The 20,504-nt window shown below is 40.5% G+C and overlaps 1 protein-coding gene across 2 annotated transcripts; it reads right to left on the bottom strand.

The window, feature by feature from the left end:
* Positions 1 to 2,188: 2,188 nt before the first annotated feature.
* usf2l (upstream transcription factor 2, c-fos interacting-like) lies at positions 2,189 to 20,239 on the bottom strand. 2 transcript variants are annotated; one of them, XM_067600861.1, is made up of 11 exons: positions 19,929 to 20,239; positions 19,416 to 19,456; positions 19,048 to 19,154; positions 17,392 to 17,511; positions 16,525 to 16,678; positions 11,149 to 11,236; positions 7,994 to 8,032; positions 5,957 to 6,015; positions 5,497 to 5,591; positions 5,279 to 5,407; positions 2,189 to 4,324 (listed from the first exon to the last, which is right to left on the bottom strand). In XM_067600861.1, exons 1-11 carry the CDS (start codon positions 19,961 to 19,963, stop codon positions 4,235 to 4,237), a joined length of 957 nt encoding a protein of 318 aa, XP_067456962.1. In that variant the 5' UTR covers positions 19,964 to 20,239; the 3' UTR covers positions 2,189 to 4,234. The 2 variants fall into 2 exon arrangements, with proteins under 2 accessions (XP_067456962.1, XP_067456964.1); XM_067600863.1 differs by lacking the exon at positions 7,994 to 8,032 and having other exon boundaries at positions 19,929 to 20,230.
* Between the last annotated feature and the right edge of the window lie 265 nt (positions 20,240 to 20,504).

Below are 20,504 nucleotides of genomic sequence, written 5' to 3'. Positions count from 1 at the left end.
TCTGTGAGCCCCAGAGCTTTAAGGTTGAGTCAAAGAGGTCTTTCAGCATTTGCAAAATAGATCTTCCTGTCAGTCTGATCAGTGCCTGATACTGCAGAGACCATTTTAGATCATTTCTATCCCCTTTTTCCTGACAGCAGCAGAATACATACCTTTGTGCTGATACTACTATTATAACCAAGACAGGTGCTGTGTAGTTATTAATGTAGGCCCAGGAAAGATGAGAGTCAGTGTGGTGCACAGGTATGAGAAGCATTATGTATGTCAGATGGAATAAGAATCTTTCTGTCAGACATTCTCAACAAATAACAACCTCTGAGAGAGAGAAGGACTGCGAAACAGGCTGAGGCAGTGGACAATATACGCTCCTGACAGGGCGCTCCTATAGCTCAGAAAGCACAAAGGTAAGACAAGCCTGCAGGACATGAAACTGTGGCTTTCCAGCAGAATTTGTTGGCCAGCATGAATTCAATGAAAATCAGTCAGCCGTGTGCTGCCTTTGGTGAACGTGCCTAAACACAAAAATTAAAACAGGACTTTTCCAATTCACATGAAGGATTTTACTGCAGGTGGCTTTGTCCACCCCCTCCAGGCAAATGTGGAAACAGACCAGTACTGACAAGACATAAACCAGAGTTTCAAACCCATTAAATATAATTTCAGCAATAACAATTTACTGCTCAAAGCGGAGACACGTTCCTCTTTCAATTAATTCATCAATTAATTGTAAGTGAATTATCTCCACTGAGAGGTGAAGTGGCATTCTCCAATACATGCTTCATATTACATTTGCTGGGAGAATATGCCTGTATGTCGTTTAGATTTCCTTTCCAAAGTGACTTCATTTAAAATCTGCATGGTTCTCTTCAGAGAGCTTTTACAGGTTCGGGGTGAAAGAGGCAGACAGACAGACAGAGAGTACATTTGTTCCAATCAGAGAGGAACTTAGGTTCAGAGATCAGCCACTTCAAACAAAGACAGGGACACACAGACGCCTGCCTGACTAGCTGTGTGTTAGAATGGCAGCTGACAAGCAGGTCACGAGACAAAACCGAGGCAAATTTAACACACAGTGTCAGTCTAATGAGTACTCATAGATAATGAGTCTTTAAGTTATAAATAGTCTTACTGTTTGGACGTGTACTGCATCCCATTCTGCAGTTTAAGATCATCCAAATCACGCCTGCACCTTCTTTAATAATCATGCTTAAATGCCTTAGACCTGTGATGTCAAACTCAATCTCACAGAGGGCTTAGATGCGCTTCTTATCCACCATTGATCTTTCTCACCCAAGGTGCCCTCCGTGTGTTTTAACTACTTACTGGTTTCAATTTTACTAGTCTGTTGATCAATCGATTTTTATGATCTAGAGAACACACAGATACTTTTCCTAGGACGCACAATCCTTCAAATTTGTTATTTTAGTAACAGCAATGTATAAAAATAGTTTAGTCTGCATATGATTAGATTCTACACTAAAATACATAGTGATAAGCAACCATGCTGAGTGCCTGTGTTTGTTTAATACCTAAACCCGGGATTTTTAGAGAATACTAACATACCTCTTCAGGAATATTACAAGAGTTAATAGTGCGAATTTTCAGTTGAATTAAACTAAGGACCACTGAAATGTGGCCATTTAGATTTATCATGTTGCTGTAGAGCCATCTACAGGTGACATCACCATAATTTTTTTTCAGAATCCCACTAAATGTGTGAACCTGCTCTGTAAATTTTTGGTCCCAATTACACAATGTTCGTACAAATTGTGGTAATCAATGTCAAATAGGCCAAACCTATAAGAACTTTAGGGTGTTTTATTGGGAATTTCTAGACTCATTATCTTACGTAGAAAACTTGACAAAGACTAAATGAAGTGAGAGATTCAAAATGGGCGACAATAAATTTAGGCAGAAATGGGCGTGGCCTACTGAGATTTATCTAAAACCGTGGAATTCAGCAAAATAAAAATGTGTTTTTATATCCCACAGTACAGGAGTTGTGACCTAAAATGTAATGACAAAAAAATTCACTCAATATAACAGTTTTTCAGATATCCTGCTGACTAACAGACACTCATATACACATGCAGGACTGAAACATCACTTCCTCAGTAGAAGTAGTAAAACATTGATTTCTGTAGATGTCCAAGACCTGGGGAAGGACAATGAGCCACAACCAAGTCTATTAAGGCTATTAGCTAGTGAAATTTTATTTTCCACCATTTTCCTTAGAAAAGATGTCTTACAATCTAACCTGAGAACAGTGAGGCTGCTACAGAGAGAAAAAGGAATCTTTTTTTTCTTCCTTTTGCCATTTCAAAAAAGAAATGCGACAAAAAAAAAAAAAAGAATTAGCCACCAATGACCTTTCATTTGTGAACATCCATTTTCCAAAGCATTATTCATGTCTTCACATTCTCTGCTCTCCTCTTACTGAGTTGTAAAAAAAAAAAAAAAAAAAAAAAAAAAAAAATTTCTACAGCAAAACATCTATCACTCAACTTTGGCTAGGAGCCTCTTTTGATAGATCAGACACTTGCAGTATCCATATCAGGTTTGAATCTAGCAGTAGTAGCAGAAGAGCACTTCCAAAGCACAAGCTGTTAACTTACAGAGTCTCAGATATTAAAATGTGATAGTCTGCCTGATTTTGCCAGGGGTCTGAGTGTTGGTTTTGCTTTGCTGGATCCTGAGCTGTTGACACAGGGAGAAGCAATCGTGCTCGAATAAGTAGCTCCGAAGCTTGATGTCTTTCTTCCACTTGCACTCTCATCGCCCAGAGCAGAACAAAAATACTTCATGTATATTCATTCACAAAATCATCAACAATGTTAATATTGGCTTTTGCTGTTTGTACAACCAATTACTGTTTACTGTTTGTTCGCCTGAGTGGGTGGAGACATATGTGAGATCATTTCCAAGTTTCCCATTTTCCAACTATTCCGTCTTTTCATGGAGAACGAGTTGTGCTCGATTAAGAAGTGCAACACAGAATTACTGTGTACTCCTTTTTCCACAGTGAGCTGAGAGTCTTTGAGTGCCGCTCTCCAGGGTGCCTTCCCCCCCTTGTGCGTTGAGCTCCATTTGAAGTGTTGCAATACCAAAATAGAGCATACAGCTTGAAATGAAACGTGGGGATTATTCTTACACATAAGACACCGGTAAATCACATATGAACAAAAGATGAAAATAAAAACCCATAGTACCTATATATATGTATATATATATAGTTTGGCAAAAGTTGGAATTTGCACCGCACTCCTCTCCAGTCCAGAATCATACGCACTGGGCTTGTCAATAGTCTACATACTCCACATTTCATTTTGTTATTGAATAACTGAACAGTTAAAAGTGATTTTGTTGACTTTTTGAGTTATTTTCCTGGTTAAGCAAATGCCCAACAATTCAAGTATACCACTTTTTTTTTTTTTTTTTCCAAATCAAGCTTCACTATTGCACACACTTCATAGTAATTATTATGACAAAGGGCCAGCGTAGAGTTAATGAGTTATTGATTGTTTACTCCTGGGATAAACTGCTCTAACAATCTGTAACATCTGAATTAAAACATGAGAAGTCATATTTACATAAATCATCCAGAACCAAAGGCCAGCACAGCTCCTTGTTTGTCTTTGGATCTAGGTAAGCTATGTGTGTCACATTATTTCTGCCTGTAGAATCATAATGTTTTTGCACACTTTGATGTTTTCTCACTTAAAATTCAATCTGCTTCTCTGGGGTATGTGAGATTCAATGTAACTGCTCTCCATCAAGGCTTCTGTCAGCAAGCAGACTAATAAATTAAAGCAGCTAAAAACAACATATTAATACCGAACTCAAAAACACAAACAGAATAAAGCATGAACTAAATCAAAATTAATAATCAAGGGGAAAACATACACTGACAGGGAACAAAATTAAATGACAAACATCATAGTCCATGAGTGAGGCTACATAAATACAAAACAAGGGAGGAGTTCAGCAGAGGTTCTCTCTCATGGCATATTTTCTTGGAGCACATTTCTACCAAGTTGTATCTGGTGGTTATCTCAATAGGATTGGAACAGTCAAGTACAGCCACAATTGGCCAGCGAAGGGTTCACGACCTGGGAATCCAGGGAATTCAGTAAAAAGAAAGTGATTCTTCACAAGTCCTTCATCTCGCCTTCTTTTCCACGGTGTCAGTTATGTGTCTGAGTGGTGTTGCTCCTCCCTGTTCTTTATGTCTCTTTCACTGCGGTGGTGTCTCTCCAACCATCTCAATGCCATGCTGCTGGAGTTGCGCTCGGAGCAAAGCATTCTCATTCTTCAGCTCCTCAATCTTAAGAACAAAGAACAGAAAAAAAAAAAAAAATCTCATTATAAATCTCATTACCAACATCTTCATCCCCATGACAGCTAAATATAGATCCAGGTTTACAGACCAAACTTTTTCGTTTGAAGACCGGGAGTGCTGGCTGAATGTAATGTACACACAGGGCTATGCAATCCCTGGGATTAAAGAATACTGTATGCAGCCCTTTTCAAAAGACACCCCCTGTCCACAACCAACTGGATTATCAAATCTTGAGGTATGTCATCTCCGCTACATTTCCCTTGGGTGAATCCCGAATTCAATACCTCCCCACTGAGGGATTGAGGAAAGCATATTGAGCTTTGAGCATCAGAATAAGAATATATTGCCGAGTGCCTTGCAGGCCTGGGATTCAATGGAGCGACGTGGCAGCCTCAGAGCACCAAGATTTCACAATACTTTGAGTGCATTAGCATGCAGTTAGTTCTCACACAACCCCTGTGTATCTTATTCCCACAGTCTCTCAAAGCGATGATTTCAGGTAACACTTCTCGTTATATGAGTGCAAACTCTTTGATCCTCTTTGTCAGGCTGTGATGATCAGCTACACAGGCTGCAATCTCAAAGGGTTTGTTTTGGAGAAATGAAGATGCATATGGAGCTAGGTGGATTTCATGCTTCTGAGATTTAAGTGAAAGGATGTTGCAGTGCACTCTAAAGTGATCTATTGAAAGCAGTGGCAATCTTCGCAGTCACATATGCAGCCCACTATGGCTGCCTTATTATATGTGAGTTTATGTATCTCCTACACCCAACCACCTGAAAGGAAGACTCTGACATTAACATTCATATACCTTCTTTACCCATTATGCCAGCCCTGGAAACTTCACTTAGTGCCAATTGATAAAAATACCCAAAATATTTGCAGGCTAGAGCAAATACCTAGCCTGCAAATATTCAAAAGCCTGCAGATATTCATACCTGCTGCCTGCACAACTCGTTGTCCACTTGTATCCTCTCCACTTCCTTCAGACTCTCCTGCAGTCGCTGGTTGCTTTGCCTGAGCTCACGGATGTAGTCGCAAGCTTTGGACAGGATGCCTCCTTTGCTCTAGAAGGAGACACACGGTTGGAAGGAGATGATTTATAAAAAACAGTAAAAAGATTATCAGCAGTGCAGAGTTGAGTAAGATTGCTTACTGCTCCAGTCTTGGTGCTGTCCATATTGCAGTCTGGGATGATCTTGGAGAGGGTCACAATCCAGTTGTTGATTTTGTCTCTTCGCCGCCTCTCAACTGATGGAATGTCATGAAATACCAACAGGTCAAAAAATATAATATATACAGTACATATATCAATGTGAGCATGCTAGCAACATGATTGGATGGGCATGAGGGGTGATTTTTAGTTTGAAAAACCAGGTAAATTTTCTTCAACCTTATCAGCTCAGTGGCTGCAGCTACCAAACACTGCCAGACTTTGACAGCTCAACAACAACCTCTAGTGGCCAATTTGAAAACATACGTTATCTATTAACAGAGTATTTTGACAGGGCTTGGTGATTTTTCTTTCAACAAAAAAAATACTCTATTTAGGCACCGCGCTGCATTGTCACACTGTCTGATGAAATCAAAAGCCACAATCATAGCTAATTACCCACCTTCATTATGTTGCGCTCTTCTCCTTTCATCCCTCGGTGTTCGGGGTCCATCCATTTTCCTGCAGAAAGACAGAAAATAAAACACTTTTCATGCACTATAATATCTCCCATCTCTGACTACCATACAATCGGGCACAAATCCAATCCAATCCCCTGAATTCACCTAATCCTGTGCCAATTAAAAGTCTTCTTCACTGTTATCTTTAAATTCATGCCTTTTTTTTTTTATAATAACAGCCCGTGCCTCCACCAAAGTGCTATAGAAAAAGGAGCCTCTCAAGCTGCGTAGTGCCTTTGGTAGAAATGATGAATGCACAGCCATATGAGGCCACATATGCAGTCCTGACACCTCTGATGGCCTGGAGCTGGCATGCTTTGACTGGAATACCAAGACCCATACAACCTTCTTATTCTTCCTGGCTGTCCTCTTCCCAGGTGTGGCCCAGAGGGAGCTCACTGTTTTATTATGCTGTAAAATTACAACACTGTAGAAAACCAGATGCTGTCTATTGGAGTCTGGGCGTACGGCTAATGACACAACTGTCTCTTGTCTCTTTGTCTTCCCTTAGGTATTCTGTTAATTAAGTCCCTCAGACGTGACAGGGAGACTTATCCAACCACCCACTACAGCAGGAACAGGCCAGTAACACACTCCCATCTAAATATTACATGGCCTATATCTCAACCATGTTTTCTAATGGTTCCTAAAGAAATAGACAATTAATCCTTCACTCACCCTATTTAAAAAGAATCAACATCCATGCAATAAATAGACACTGTTGAAAATAACGTCATTGCTAAACAAAATGTTGTTGTGAAACCTTTCGGTTTTAAATTAATTTAACAAATGTCCACTGGATCATTTTAGCTTATTCATGTCATGTAAAGTCATTCTCTTTCCTCGTCTGTCCCTCTGTGACACATCTTTATTCTACGGCGCTAAATTTGTGACCCATCAACATAACTCCACTGCTGATATCTTCGTTGGAGATAGTCAGCCAAGCCAAACTGCAGTCTCTCTTGTATCTCAACGCATCTTAATGGGATTTCAGCTGTATAATGGATTCAGCAGTACTCTTAGGCAGAGTGGGAAAAAAAAATGTGGATGACTGTATGAATACGTAAATGTACAGTCCTAGAGGAATGTCTTTTAACACCCCCCCCCCCCACCCCTCTTTTCACAACTTATAGAGGCACATATCATCTAAAGGCCCCTGAGAGTTATTTTCCCATAGAAATCCAGAAAATTAGTGGAGCAAAACCCCAATGTCGAGGCGATTTATCCGTACAACTTGAAGCATAACTAAGTTTGTATGGTCCTGTATTGATCCTTGAAAGAGAAATGTGATTTTCACATCGTCTGCCCTCCCCTATCATTAGGCTTCAGTATTATACAGAGCCAATGCCTGGACGATGAGTCAAATTCATCTATATTTAGAAAAAAAAATAAGTGTTCATTGAAATACAAGGAGCTGCAGCTTCTGTCAATGGGTGTTATGAACAATGTTGAGTTTTAGTGATCATTAAACACTTATGTACAAGAGATACTGTCAAACTAACATCGCATGGTTTTCATTAATTTGACTTGCCCCAATATCCCTGTCATAAACAAATTATGAAACTTTTACAAGATCATCAAATAATGTCCAAATAGCTTTACCACTAACTTATTAAAAAATAGACTAAAAGGAAACATAAAAACAAATAAACACACTTTGAATATGATAAAATAAAAGTGTGGAGAGAGCCATTTGTTTCCAGATGGAGAACAATGACCTAATTTCTAAGTCCTAATGGAAAAATATGGTTGCCACAAGCACAACTAACAACAATGGATCGGGGTCAGCACTGAAGAAACGCTACATCTGTGTCTCACACATCAAGAGCAAGGAGAATCACCGGGGACTTGTGGGAAGGGAGGGGTGGAGAGGAGAGGAGGGCAGAGGTTTGTGTGCTTCTTCTCCCTTCTTGTGATCTAATTTGATTAGTTCATTTGCTGCAAAAGGAGTGTAGGAGAAATGTGGAAGCTGTCCTCACCAGTTTAAACCTTCATGTTGCAGCACCTCGTTTTCATCTCTGCGAACGGCAGATAGGGTTGGAAGTTTTCATTCATTTTACTCACACGTCAACCATAATGTCACTGTTCATTACACTTAAATATAACTATGAGGTTTATGTCACAAATCATACATAATTCATGCAAGAGGAGATAAAGAGAAACAAACATATTGCAGACAGGCATTCTGAAAGATGAAAAAACATTTCACTCCACATTTCAAGACGCAGAAATGCAGACATACACAGCAACAAAGCTTATTCTTTACTTTTGACTGGAAAGCAGTCTGTTATAGGCTGTGAACATCAAGCAACACTGAAAAAACAGCAGCAGAGCTGCTGCCAAATTTAGGGCAGATCTAGAGCTCCCCATAATGCTGCCCACAACAAAGGAGCTTAAAGGGAAACTAAAGTATTTTTCAACCTAGGCCCTATTTTCCCATCATTTTGGGTCTAAGTGTCTAATGGGGACACCAGTTTTTGAAATTGGTCCACTATGGAGCGAGACCACTTCAGCCAGCAGCCGCGAAACAGGATGCAATGTAATTTGTGCTTTTTGGTTAAACGGAGGTAAACGGGAAGTTATGTGCTCTCTACAACAACTGGCATCAATGTATTGTGTCTTTGTGTAAAACAACAACTAGTAGTCACTGAGGGTGAGTAAGTGTTCATCCTGAACCATCATGGTATGGACGTTACGGTTTGGTGCATGTAGTCGTACGAAGAATATGCTTCGTAACCCGAACAATTACTGTCAAAATAGTTTGATAATCCACTTGGTCCGACGTGCAGAATAATAATTCTAGGGTGCGAGTTCCACCTGTAACGTTTCGGCAGCGCACCACTTAGCTGTAGCATGCTCATGTACTGTATGTATGCTAGCCAGCTTAGCCAAGGTAGCCTAGTTACCCTGGTTACCCTGTAGCATCACTGCTGTCAGAATGACAAACAAGAGACCCATAACACTGACCAAGTGCAACACTACTATTAACGTACACTTCGTTATCTCTGCAGTGAAACGATACCACTTCTCCCCGTCCCCCTCCCCTCTCTGTGGCGGTCGGCTTTTCATTCTGTCGTTCAGAACAACAATAAACACATTTGATTTCTGACGTGGTCAGACAGCACCAGTTCTGAGAGAGAAAAATGTAGTTAAAACGTATTAAAGTAAAAGTAGTGGTTTGGTCCCTCTGACTGATATTTTTTTATTTAACCAGGAAGTCCCTTGAGATTGAAATCTCTTTTCCAAGGGAGACCTGGCCAAGACAGCACAACAGTTAGGAAATATATACATCAAACACAAAAGGAAGATACTAAATCCAGCTCAATTAAGGTAGTTTCAGTTCTCAGTTACATGGACTTTTAACATAGCTTTAAAATTTTCCATATATTATATATATATGACATCATTAGATTATTAATACTGAGACATCAGTGTGTAAGCAGCATGTTACTGTTGAAGCTGCAGGAGGTGGAGCTTGTTTGAACCACTTTATATACAGTTAGACCATAAATCAGCACAAAACAGCTGTCAGCAGGTGTCCTCCTCCTAGCAGGAAACACAAGGGTTGTTTTCCTTTTCCACTGCAGCAAAACTAAACTGTTTCTGTAATAGTTTTGGCCAATGAGCCATTGTTGGATGTTTACATTTTTCAAAATGAAAAAGCAAAATGTTATTTTCTACTATTCTTTTTTTTTTCTGTTGTGCCGAAATCGTACTGACCCCAAAACCGAGGTAACATACCAAACTGTGAATTTTGTGTACTGTTACACCCCAAGTAGTCACTGCATATTGAAGCAGTAGTTAAATGACTTTGATGCAGTCAGTTTCACGAGTTAAAGGTTAAGTGTAAGCCTGGTGGAAAATGGAGGAATATTCATTTAGGTCAGTGCTAACTCAATTTGACAATGGGTCATGTGCTCATTTTGGGTGACCACACAAGCAAATGGCTGTGCTTTGGCTTTTTCCCTAACATGAAGAAATCTTAGCTGCTTGACATTAAAAAACCTTGCATCCAACAGCAATATGGCTCATTTGTTAATGTGTTTCTGGCAGAAAAAGTGTAGGCTGAATCGAAAATAAAACATGTCGGAATTCCTTCTCTGAATAAATATCCTTAGTGAGCCAGAACCAGGCTGGTATCATGCAATTAAAACCATAAGTCAGTTTGTCTTTGCTCAGGTGAGCCTGCTGATTATCTTAATAACAGCAATCACCAGCATGTGGCTAACAGTTGGAGAGAGTCTGAGATAGATCCCTTTTGATGCATGATTATAATGATGCATGTGGTGAGTTTTAGAGATAAACAACATAAGAAGATTTTGGAGAAGGAGAAAACAGGCCAAACAGGATGTGATGGAGATCGTTGATATAAAAATCAACCTTCACAGCAAATTCAGAAGATTAATGAGGAAGACTCCCTAGCCAGAAACACAGTCTGCAGTAAAAGTTAAAGAGAACAACAACTACAGCAGCATTTCATGTTGCATGAATTGAGCCTCATGGTAGTCGAGGTGATCAATATTAACAGATTACATTACATCCAATCTTGCTTGGATGTAAATTTACATCCTCCATGTCTCCCACGTCTCTGGCCTCCACCTGCATTAGCATTTAGACTTATGTGAATTCACCACATTTTATTCTCTTATTATGAGCTGATGTTCACTGAGATGTCGTGTATCTCGGGCTCTGACAGTTGGGGTTTCTTGACCTCAAAAGAAGTCAAGCTTCGTGCAGATTTGTTGGGGAGCGTCATAGGAGCAGAGCCACACTGCCAAACTCAAATGCGTGTTATTGTTGCTCTAAATAGTTAAAACCTCGATGAAAATGTACAACTGGAAGAACTCCAAATTTAATTAATAACTGTGAATGGTTCTGAACGCTGAACATTAAAAAGCAATCTGTTCCACTTTTACACAACAACCGAAATTCACTTTCAAACTTCAACTGAGCAATTCACAACCTGTCTGCTACAATCACCAAACGGCCTATTTCAAGAGGCATTTACATGGAGAATAACAAGTGTTCTACAAGAACTGATCAGCAGTTAGTTTGTTTTCAGAAATAGCTGTGCCTCAGACTGCAAAAATCAAATGTCTCCTTCCAAATAACAACTGATTGAGTTGATACTCACGCAGGATAGGACTGTGTGCGTGGGGCGATGGTTCGTGGCGTGCCTGTCTGAATGACATCAGGGGGGGTCATCATCACATAAAACTGACCTGTGGAAGGCATGGGAGACATCAGTCAGAAGGACAACGCGGCATGAAAAATACACCACATTAAGATATTTAGTGTAAAAACTCGTGACCGAATCCATTTGATCCAACATTAGACCACTGGAAGTCCTCACAGTCAAGACTCTCTTTCTCCCAGTCCTCATGACATTCACAAATAACTAAAATATAATTTCTGACAGAAAGATGCACATGCTCCGCTGTAAGGCATGCAGGCACTGTTCTCTTTGGCACTGCAACAAAGTCTGTAGGATATAAACACCTCATCCGGTTCCTGCAGGTCAGCCAGATGGCTAACTTTGCCTGGCCAGACAAATAAAATAAAAATTAAAAAAAAAAAGAAAAAAAAAAAAAAAAGTCAGCAACACCATTTACTGCCATTTTAAAGACAGAGACTATGTGTTAAGGTCCCTTCATATAAAAACCATCCAGAGTAACAACAGTAACAGGACGTGTAACTGACACAGCCAAAACACATGAAGGGGCTCTAGTATTTAACAAAAAAAGAATCAAATTTTATTATAAAAATACAATTTACATTCCAAATAGCTTGTAGTTTTTTCCTATTTTAAAAAAAAAACCTAGGATCAGGGAGACTGCACTGTGAAAATTGGTTTTAATTGAATTAGTCATTTTAAAAAAAGGGGGTAGGGGAGGAGGGCATTATTTGGTTAAAAAAAATACAGTTTAAAAGTATAAAAACTAAAGTGATGAGGCTTCCTGATAACCCACGGAAAGGTCTAGCACGTCTCACCTCTGGAGTCTTGCCAGGATGTGGTTCATTGCCAGAGCCCCGTGCACTACTACCCCTCGCCTCACAGGTGATAGCAGCTTGTAAAGCACTCTCCACCTACACCCTGCAGTGCACTCCTTGGCCAGTGTGTCACGTCTACCCCAGGCTCACAGAGCTGATATACAGCAGCCAACTTCCTCCTGCAAGCCCCTGGTTTGAGCTCCATGTCCAAAATTAACTTTTTTTTTTACTCGCCTGCCAAGGGGACTGGTAAATGAAAACATCCACCAGCAAAGCCTGTTTTTTAACCGGCCAAAATAATAAATTGCCTGTTTGTGTCACATATACATTCGTTTCAGTACATTTCATTAAAATATGGTATTAATAGCTATTTAATTAGCGGTAACTAGCAGCAGTGACTGTTCAGCAGAGAGCTGTGATGTCAAGTGCGGTGGAGAGTCTTCTGAGATTTACTCGCCAAACAAAACAGTGCTTGGCGGGTGTTAATTTCGGATCCTGTTTGAGCTGTTACCCACAATAAAAGAAACCACATGGTCTTCTTCCCCTTCTGTGGCATCACTAGGCAGCCAGTCACAACACCCACCAAGAAAAAACAAAACAATACTTCTCTAATAAAATCAGCAGGGTCAGTCTGGTCTGTTGGCCAAGGATTTGGAGTTTTTTGACCACCTGCTACAGGAGATGATGTTGCGCAATACCCCTTTCTCAATGTTTTAGGATGCTCAACACACATCAGAAGCACTTCTCCCCACATCAATCTACCTTAACACATTTACACCAAACCAAAGGAGCTGAGGACCCAACACTGCAGAATTTTGTGGTTTTCTTCTACTGAGAGTCACATAATTTGACACCTGCAGTGCTTCATAGAAGTGATAACTGAGGTTTGTCAATTCGCATGGCTCGATGTCATTAAGCACATCTGACTTCCTTGGATGTGTGTCATGTGACGCAAGTACAGCACGAAATACTGCGAGAGAGGCAGACAGTGTGTAGACGTGGTGCATTAGCCGGACAAGCTATGGGTCAGTAATGGATGAAATAAAGCAAAACCTCGCAGAAGCAGAGCTTTTCAAAAACCCCAGAGATTCAGGGAAGACTTCTTCATTTCGACCTTGCGTGACCCATGTTCGTGCCTGTACATTGTTATTAGAGTATGACTAAACTGAAACATTCTGCTGGGAAAGATGTTCCGGGTTTACCAGCCTCGTTCATCGTGCAAAAAGCGAATATGAGCTTAATATTGTGTAACAGGTAAGGCAGGTGGTTTATAACCAGGGTTTCCCCATACATTCATTTATTTGTGGCAGCCCGTCACAATATCAACATTGCCTGCCACATATTGATTTTCTATGTTTGGAGCTGCACACCCCACAATCATGCACCTTTTAACATTGGGTTGTAGTCTGTCAGTAAAACCAAAGAAGAAGAAGAGGAGGGGTATATATGTGCTTTTCATTTACCTAACGTGTCTCCTCACTTCCCTCACTCGCATCTCTTCCTTGTGTCTCAGCTGCTCCCAGCGAGGACAGGAAGACGGAGAAATTTTATTCAGCAAATGGGCCGTCCTTGCACAGTACAGCATCATTTTGTAACAGTTTAAACTCAAAAGTTTTAACTTAAATTATTAAATGTACAATTAAGTAACACTTTAAACTGTTACTTAATTTTCTAGGCCAGAATGTACGCGAGAATCCATCTTGTCAGGCTTCAAGTTATGTGCTTGTGGCTGAACCACCAGTGGTTCGGACCAATAATCGTCCTAGAACTACTGGCAGCTATGGGTGTGGTTTAGGTGTGATGATAGCAAGAAGTTTGCTTATTTAGTTTGTCAAAGTCTGATGTCCTTTTCAGGCTGAGGATGATATTAGAGGGGACACGCAGCTGTGCAGCGTCATATTTTCCTGAAGGAGCTGAGATGTACTTGAAATGGAAAAGAAGAAAGGAAAAGCCTTTGTCTTATGAAGCCGAATAATAAAGTTACACGAGTTAACTCTGATAAGTTAAGTCTATCTATGTTCTTAACACAATCTCGGAGACCCAACTCTTCAAATAAGTTATTTGAAAACATGCAGGGCTCGAGCGGACCTCCCGTCATCCCTGGGAGGATGTGACATTAAAGTAATTCTGTGACAAATTTGGGACAAGACTTGAAAAAAAAAGGGACAACACAATGTGCTTTACATAAAATGACAATACAATTGCAACATAATTCGTTCATTCAGTTATTTATTTGTCAGAAAGTACTTGGCAAGTAAAATATTTGCAGTGGAGCACTTTTATATATGGTATTATTTAATAATTAAATAATTAAGCAGCCGTCAGCTAACGCCACAGATTGATTCTAATTCTGTGGGATACACTGATAACTTTGAGACGCTATAGTGCCATGTTGTGTGAAATGTGTGCAGTGTTCTTGCCACTGAAGAAGTGAGAGAAATGCTTTATTGGGTCTTGTAAACTACATTTGTTTTGCGGCCACCACTGCTTTATTCTGTGTAGATAAATGTATTATATCATAGCAGAGAAAGCCTTGATGAATGTCCGAAGCAAGCATATATCTTTCTTTTATAGGGATTAAGTAAAATATAACATCAGATCGGATTGAGTTTCAAATTTGGCAGAACTATTGGTTCAGTAAGCCTGGGTCTTAAGTTGCTGGTACATGTTGCATTTGGATTTCAGTTTTTATGCCTGTGCAAAGAGAGCACAGACACCAACAGAAACACTAGGTGATGAAATACAACTTCTTCCTATAAGCACTGTCCAGACTAGAGCTGCCACAGTTACCGCTGTAATGCAATCATGTCACGCCCACCGCAAAGTCAAGCCTATCACCGCTTCACCGCTGAGTGAGCAGGTCAAGTGATGGGACAGAAGTTATTCTCTCAGGCTTGTTTTAAAGAATGATGTGCCTGCCGAATGCCAACCAATATTCCTGCTGCAAAGTCAGCCTCTTAATAACACTGCAATAAAGACAGACATTTAGACTATAGAGGCTATGAAGAATAGACTACTACAGGAGTAAATGCATATGAAAAGTTTACCGTATTGGTCCAATTATAAGATTATTTTTTTTCCCTGGAAATACATCTGAATAAGTGGGGTCCTTTTACATTCAGGGTCTTGACAATTACGTGTTCACAACATCAAATATTCTCTTTGAATGGAGAAAGTAACTTACTGGCATAAAATGGTGGTTGTTTGTAGCCTTAATGTTGCTAGGCTGGCAAGTGTCTTAAAGGCTATTTATAGTGAGCGTGTTAGAGTCAGTCAGCCCTAAAAGTGTTTCATTAGTCCAGTTTAACCTGCAGGAATTTCTGAAGGCTTGTGTAACGTGTTTTTCTGCCACAGAGGAAATATTCATGACGAGTGAAAACGAGTCCAAAACGTCTTCCAACGTCTCTGCTGCAGACACGGAATATGTCTGTCACAGATGATAAAGAGCTCAAAAAGACAAACAGGCAGTCGTATTAATGCTAACTGCTTGAGAAAATAATTTTTGACCGCTTCCACGAGTCTGGTAGGAAAGTCTGTGAGTATGTAGCTAAAGTGTAACTAAATTATTTTTTATGGCAGTTACCACAAAGGTTTGAATAGCTTTGCTAATTTGTGAAAAAAATCAATACCGCAGCAGCTCTAGTCCAGACACTTTCTCTCAAAAAACCCTCAGAGACCTGGGTTTCTGCTCCTCTAAAATCATCAGGCAACACTGACAATCTACCCCTTTAACTGCCAACCATCTGCAACAGATTGTCTGCTAGATCAATCTAGATCTGGCTCTGTAATACAGACCAAGCAGAGGCTGGTTGTGTACAACAGAGCCAGAAGCCTACATCATTACTCTCCAGGTCAACCAAACCTTGACCACCCTCACTGAAAGCAGAAGACAGCAAACTTTCAGCCAATCATTTCCTGACGGACCTCTTCTGGATCGCTACCATAAAAACGACAAGGACAGCCAGACGACAACATATGGCGGTTCAGAGGAAGACAAGTCGAGTGGGAGGACATGTGACATGAAGTAAATGGTAAATATGATCAGCGTAGCTAATTTCATTTAGGCTTCTGATAATATTTGCCTTGAATAATTTACACACTGTAATAGGAAGCATAGTCTAACATTAGTGAAAATGTTTCAGGCGTATTACTGAGTGAGGCGTTTTGATATTGAGAGAAATATGTTGTTGAGTATATGACACAAAATCTTTCATTATTCAGAAGTGAGCAAAATCTTAATATAAAGCATCTACATCATCTCTCAAAAAAACCTCTGAGGCACCGCTGGATTTATGGAAATTTCTAGGGAAAGTCTGAACTTCAATGTCTACTTTCTTTCACATCAGCGAATGTTGTGATCACAGTTCAGTTGCAACTACTGAAAAAAAAAAGAGGGTTGTTGTTCTCTCAGTGCAGTATTCCTCAATACACTCCTGTTTGTCACAGAAAATAATGGCTGAATTTGCCCTGTAGCACTGTGGTAAGCTTCAACCAAAATTAAGTGTGAGAACTGACTCACCCCCTGCCTGTGTGAGTGTGGGGTCTGTGGCGGCCTGCAGAGACACAGTCCCGTCGCTCACTGCGGTCGCGGGGAAGTAAGCGAAGCGCGTCTCCCCTCCCACCGCCTCTCCTGCTGGGCTTCCTCCATTATTGAAAGGGTTTTGGATCACAGCCTGTGACAGATAAGAGACAGACAGGGGAAAGCTTCAGCAAGTAGCAATGGAGCAGTCACAGCAGGTAAAAGCACACCTGAGTCTCTGTCAGACTAAATACTGGTATCCCCTCTAGACCCCCAAGCAAGGATAAAGGATGACAGCTGGGATAAAGAGAGGGGAAAAGCAGCAGCAGTGATCTTGTTAGCAGAAATAACAGCAAGGTCAGTAAAGCCATCAGTATAATATGAATGAAAACCTATTTGTTGTGCTCTTGCCAGGAAATTGCATGTTTTTTGACCAAAAGGACAGTTTGAATTTGGCTGTGATTATTATGCACATTTGCTACTGTACCTTACTCTAAAACAACTCTGCATTTTCAATCTATGAAAGCAGCTAAGTGCTGGGCAGACGTCATGTTCAGGCAGATGCTTCACTGTTTATACTGCTTTGCTAGTTTGACAAGCTGAAAGGAATTAACTACCCACGCAGCTTTACTCACAATCAAGGAATATGTCACTAAGAACAATGGTGTGTCTGTTTCACATGTTTATAATAATGTTTGGACAATATTAGAGCTTTATGGCATGAGCACCATCAGCCTGTGTCTGGAAATACTGTTGGAAATACTAAAATATTTGAAGACATGGCTGAAGCATCAGTTACCCTTTAAAAACAGTGAGTCCATACTACCAGTTGGTTCTCATTTAATAAAAAGGGGGAGATTGTGGTACCTGAGCCACAGCTTGAGGAGCCCCAGTGAAGGCGGCTGTAGAGACGACGCTCACTGCTCCTCCCCCATCATCTCTTCCCTCGAGGTGCTGGTCAGTCACCTGAACAACACGGTACGTCACCTGCATGGTGGAGAGAGACACACACCAGTAAAAAAAGAGAGAATGAGTGAAAAACAACAACAACCGACCGACTTTTATGTAAGTTTCTACAATCCCGGTTGTACCACACACACACACAAATCAAAACCTTACCTGACTTGTAGATTTGTTTATCATATCTAATGTTTCAGTTCAGCCAAGTCTTGTATCTGACACTCTAGTCCTAATTTCAGCAGTGCACCGATTTAACCATTCCACACAATATGCTTATGCTTCAGAATGTCCCTGATTCGATTTTAAAAACAAGTCAAGAAAATGAGCTTGTTTGTTCCAAGAATCAGTATTTGTATCCCCACATCATGTGACTCTCCTCCTGACTGACATGTGACAGCGGCCCCGTGCCAATCCTAGACCAGACTGAAATCACATGATCGCTCACACTAGCCCTGTTTACCCCAAATGAGCCACATGGATCACTGACTTAATTCCCTCCAGTGTAAATCATCCAAATAAGGATAAACCAACTTGAATGTCACACTACTTTTCACCAAATCACCATCTCATTGTCCGTCGCTGACCACCGCTGGAGTGAATACTGCATTAATGGAAAGCAAAGGGGACAATCTTGACAAAAATCACCAGTCAATCATTGAACCAGAAAAAAGATGAACGCACAATCATACCTTCAGGCAATTTAGAGCCTGTTATCCTCCTGACTTGTCTTTGGAAAAGGGGAGGGAGCCAAAGCATCCAGAGAAAACACATGGTAACATAACACGACCTTACACCTTACACAGAAAGGACTGTTTGTGAGAAGAATTCTGTTTTTTTCTCACTGTGAGGTGACAGCACCAACACAAAACAGAATATGACAAAGCCTAAATCTCGATTAGCACTCCAAATGATGAACACACACATGTGGTGAGAAATGTTGTTTACTGATTATCTCCCAATGTCACGTTGCACTATGCATGTGACCAAATCCTACCTACCACATTTATCAATATGTAATGTGGAGCTCTGTCAGTTAGCTAATTATATCTCTGCACAAACACCCCTTGGACATTTATTCAACCTCACATCCAAAGTAATTCTGGAGTGTAGGGTTTTCTGTTGTAAGTGCTGAATAGATGTAATCTTACCCTAAAACTCTAGGCCCATATGCCATTAGGGGCACTTAAAGGTGCAGTATGTGGAATTTAGTAGCATCTAGCGGAGGGGATTTGGCAGAAATGGAATATTCATAGTTCATATTAATTAGTGTATTATCACCTAAAAATAAGAATTGTGTTTTTGTTACCTTGGAATGAGCCTTTTGTATCTAAGTGGGTAGTGGGTCCTCATCTACAGAGCCCGCCATGTTTCTACAGTAGCCCAGAATAGACAAACCAAACACAGGCTCTAAAGAGGGCCTTTCACGGTTTTCGTGAGTTTCGCAGCCACTGCTAGATGCCACTAAATCCTACACATTGGTCCTTTAAGAATCTTTCTGAAACTGGTGGTAAAAAAACAATAAACATATATAGTGTGTCACAAATCCGTCCATGAATTCCTTACCTGCCCACCCTCAGTGCGGAACTGGTATTGTATGTTATGGTCACCAAATGCTGCAGCCTGCTGAACACTGGCGATTGTAACAGCTGTCTGCTCTTCTCCTGTTCCGTCTCAGGGGCAAAAGAAGAAAGAAAAGCCAGTTATGAGAAAAGGAAAACTCATAGAAGACAGCCACCAAGCCCTGACTTTAATATAAGCCGCTTCATGTACATGCTGCATTTTGTTAAACCTGTTATTTGCCAGCTAAAGCAATTTACATTTTCTATGACAGCCACCAGACATCAGCTGTTGGCTGTCATACAAAATATAAACACCACTGAAGTTCAAGTGCCAGATGTTGTCAGTGGAAGGTAGATTTTATTAACTCTTACCTTCAGATGCCTGGACGACCTCTTCTTCTTGCTTTTCTTGGCTGCAGACCAGAAGCACAAATAACTCAGTTAGTTAGTATTCTGGATAAAAAAGTCAAGGTGATTAATGACCCGTAACTTTATTTTAGCAAACTTGTGCAAGAAGGCAATCGACCTACCCTTCACAACGTAAAACACACAGTGCTACTGTCCTCGGGTTACCTACAGAGGCTGACAGCTCAGTTGTTTGTGTTTTAATAGCTAGCTTAAGCTAACCTAGCTGGCATACTCTTAATAGCTAATTATGGTGATGTTTTTCACAGCTGGACGTGTCGCATAAGATACAAATAGGCAGCTATGCGGCTAAGCAAAGTCGTCCACTTCTCTTGCTAACTTATCTACTTTCTTTATATTGAATTCGTATTGACAAAAGTCTTTTTAGATCAGGCCTTTCGTTAGCGTTGTAAACTAGCTATCCGAATAGCATGTCGTAGCTAGCTTGTGTCAGCTAGCCATTTTGACAGACTCGGTTACCTTGCGCTGTCCAGACTCTGTTCAAGCATATCCATCAGGGTTAAAATAAAAAGTGATATTCGGTGTCACAGACGGAGATGGAAGTGCTGATCACGGGAACAAACACTCGGGTCATGTGAGAGAGACAGCCCAGGACACGTGAGGTACAGCTCGGTGTTGAAGTTAAAATGGAGGCCGCTGCCGCCGCTGGGTGATCCGAGGTGACTCTACTCGATCAGCTGTCGAGCTGGAGGATTTACAACACACCGGCGCGGCGACATAACAGTCAACACTTTCAACTGTTCCCCCCACCAATGACCAAAACACTGTGAATAATAACTGGCTGAATTCATATCAGCGATGCTGAACACCATAAGAGGATGTTGGAAGGACAAAAACGGTCATAAACAGACCAATTAACATTAAAAACAAAAACAGTCTCATCTGTTTGTATCTTAACAGTAAAATAAATGCTGTAAAATGCATCTTTAATGTGACCCAGATGCATAGAAGTAAAATGTGGCTTAAAGGATAGCCTCACAATGTTTCAAGACTGACTTAAAATAATAGTCAGGTGCCCAAATGAACACTGAAACA

The sequence above is a fragment of the Thunnus thynnus genome, chromosome 10, assembly GCF_963924715.1.
Source record: "Thunnus thynnus chromosome 10, fThuThy2.1, whole genome shotgun sequence".
NCBI classification, from domain to species: domain Eukaryota; kingdom Metazoa; phylum Chordata; class Actinopteri; order Scombriformes; family Scombridae; genus Thunnus; species Thunnus thynnus.
Note: the sequence above shows the minus strand (reverse complement) of the source record. Positions and strands in the feature narration are given on the sequence as shown.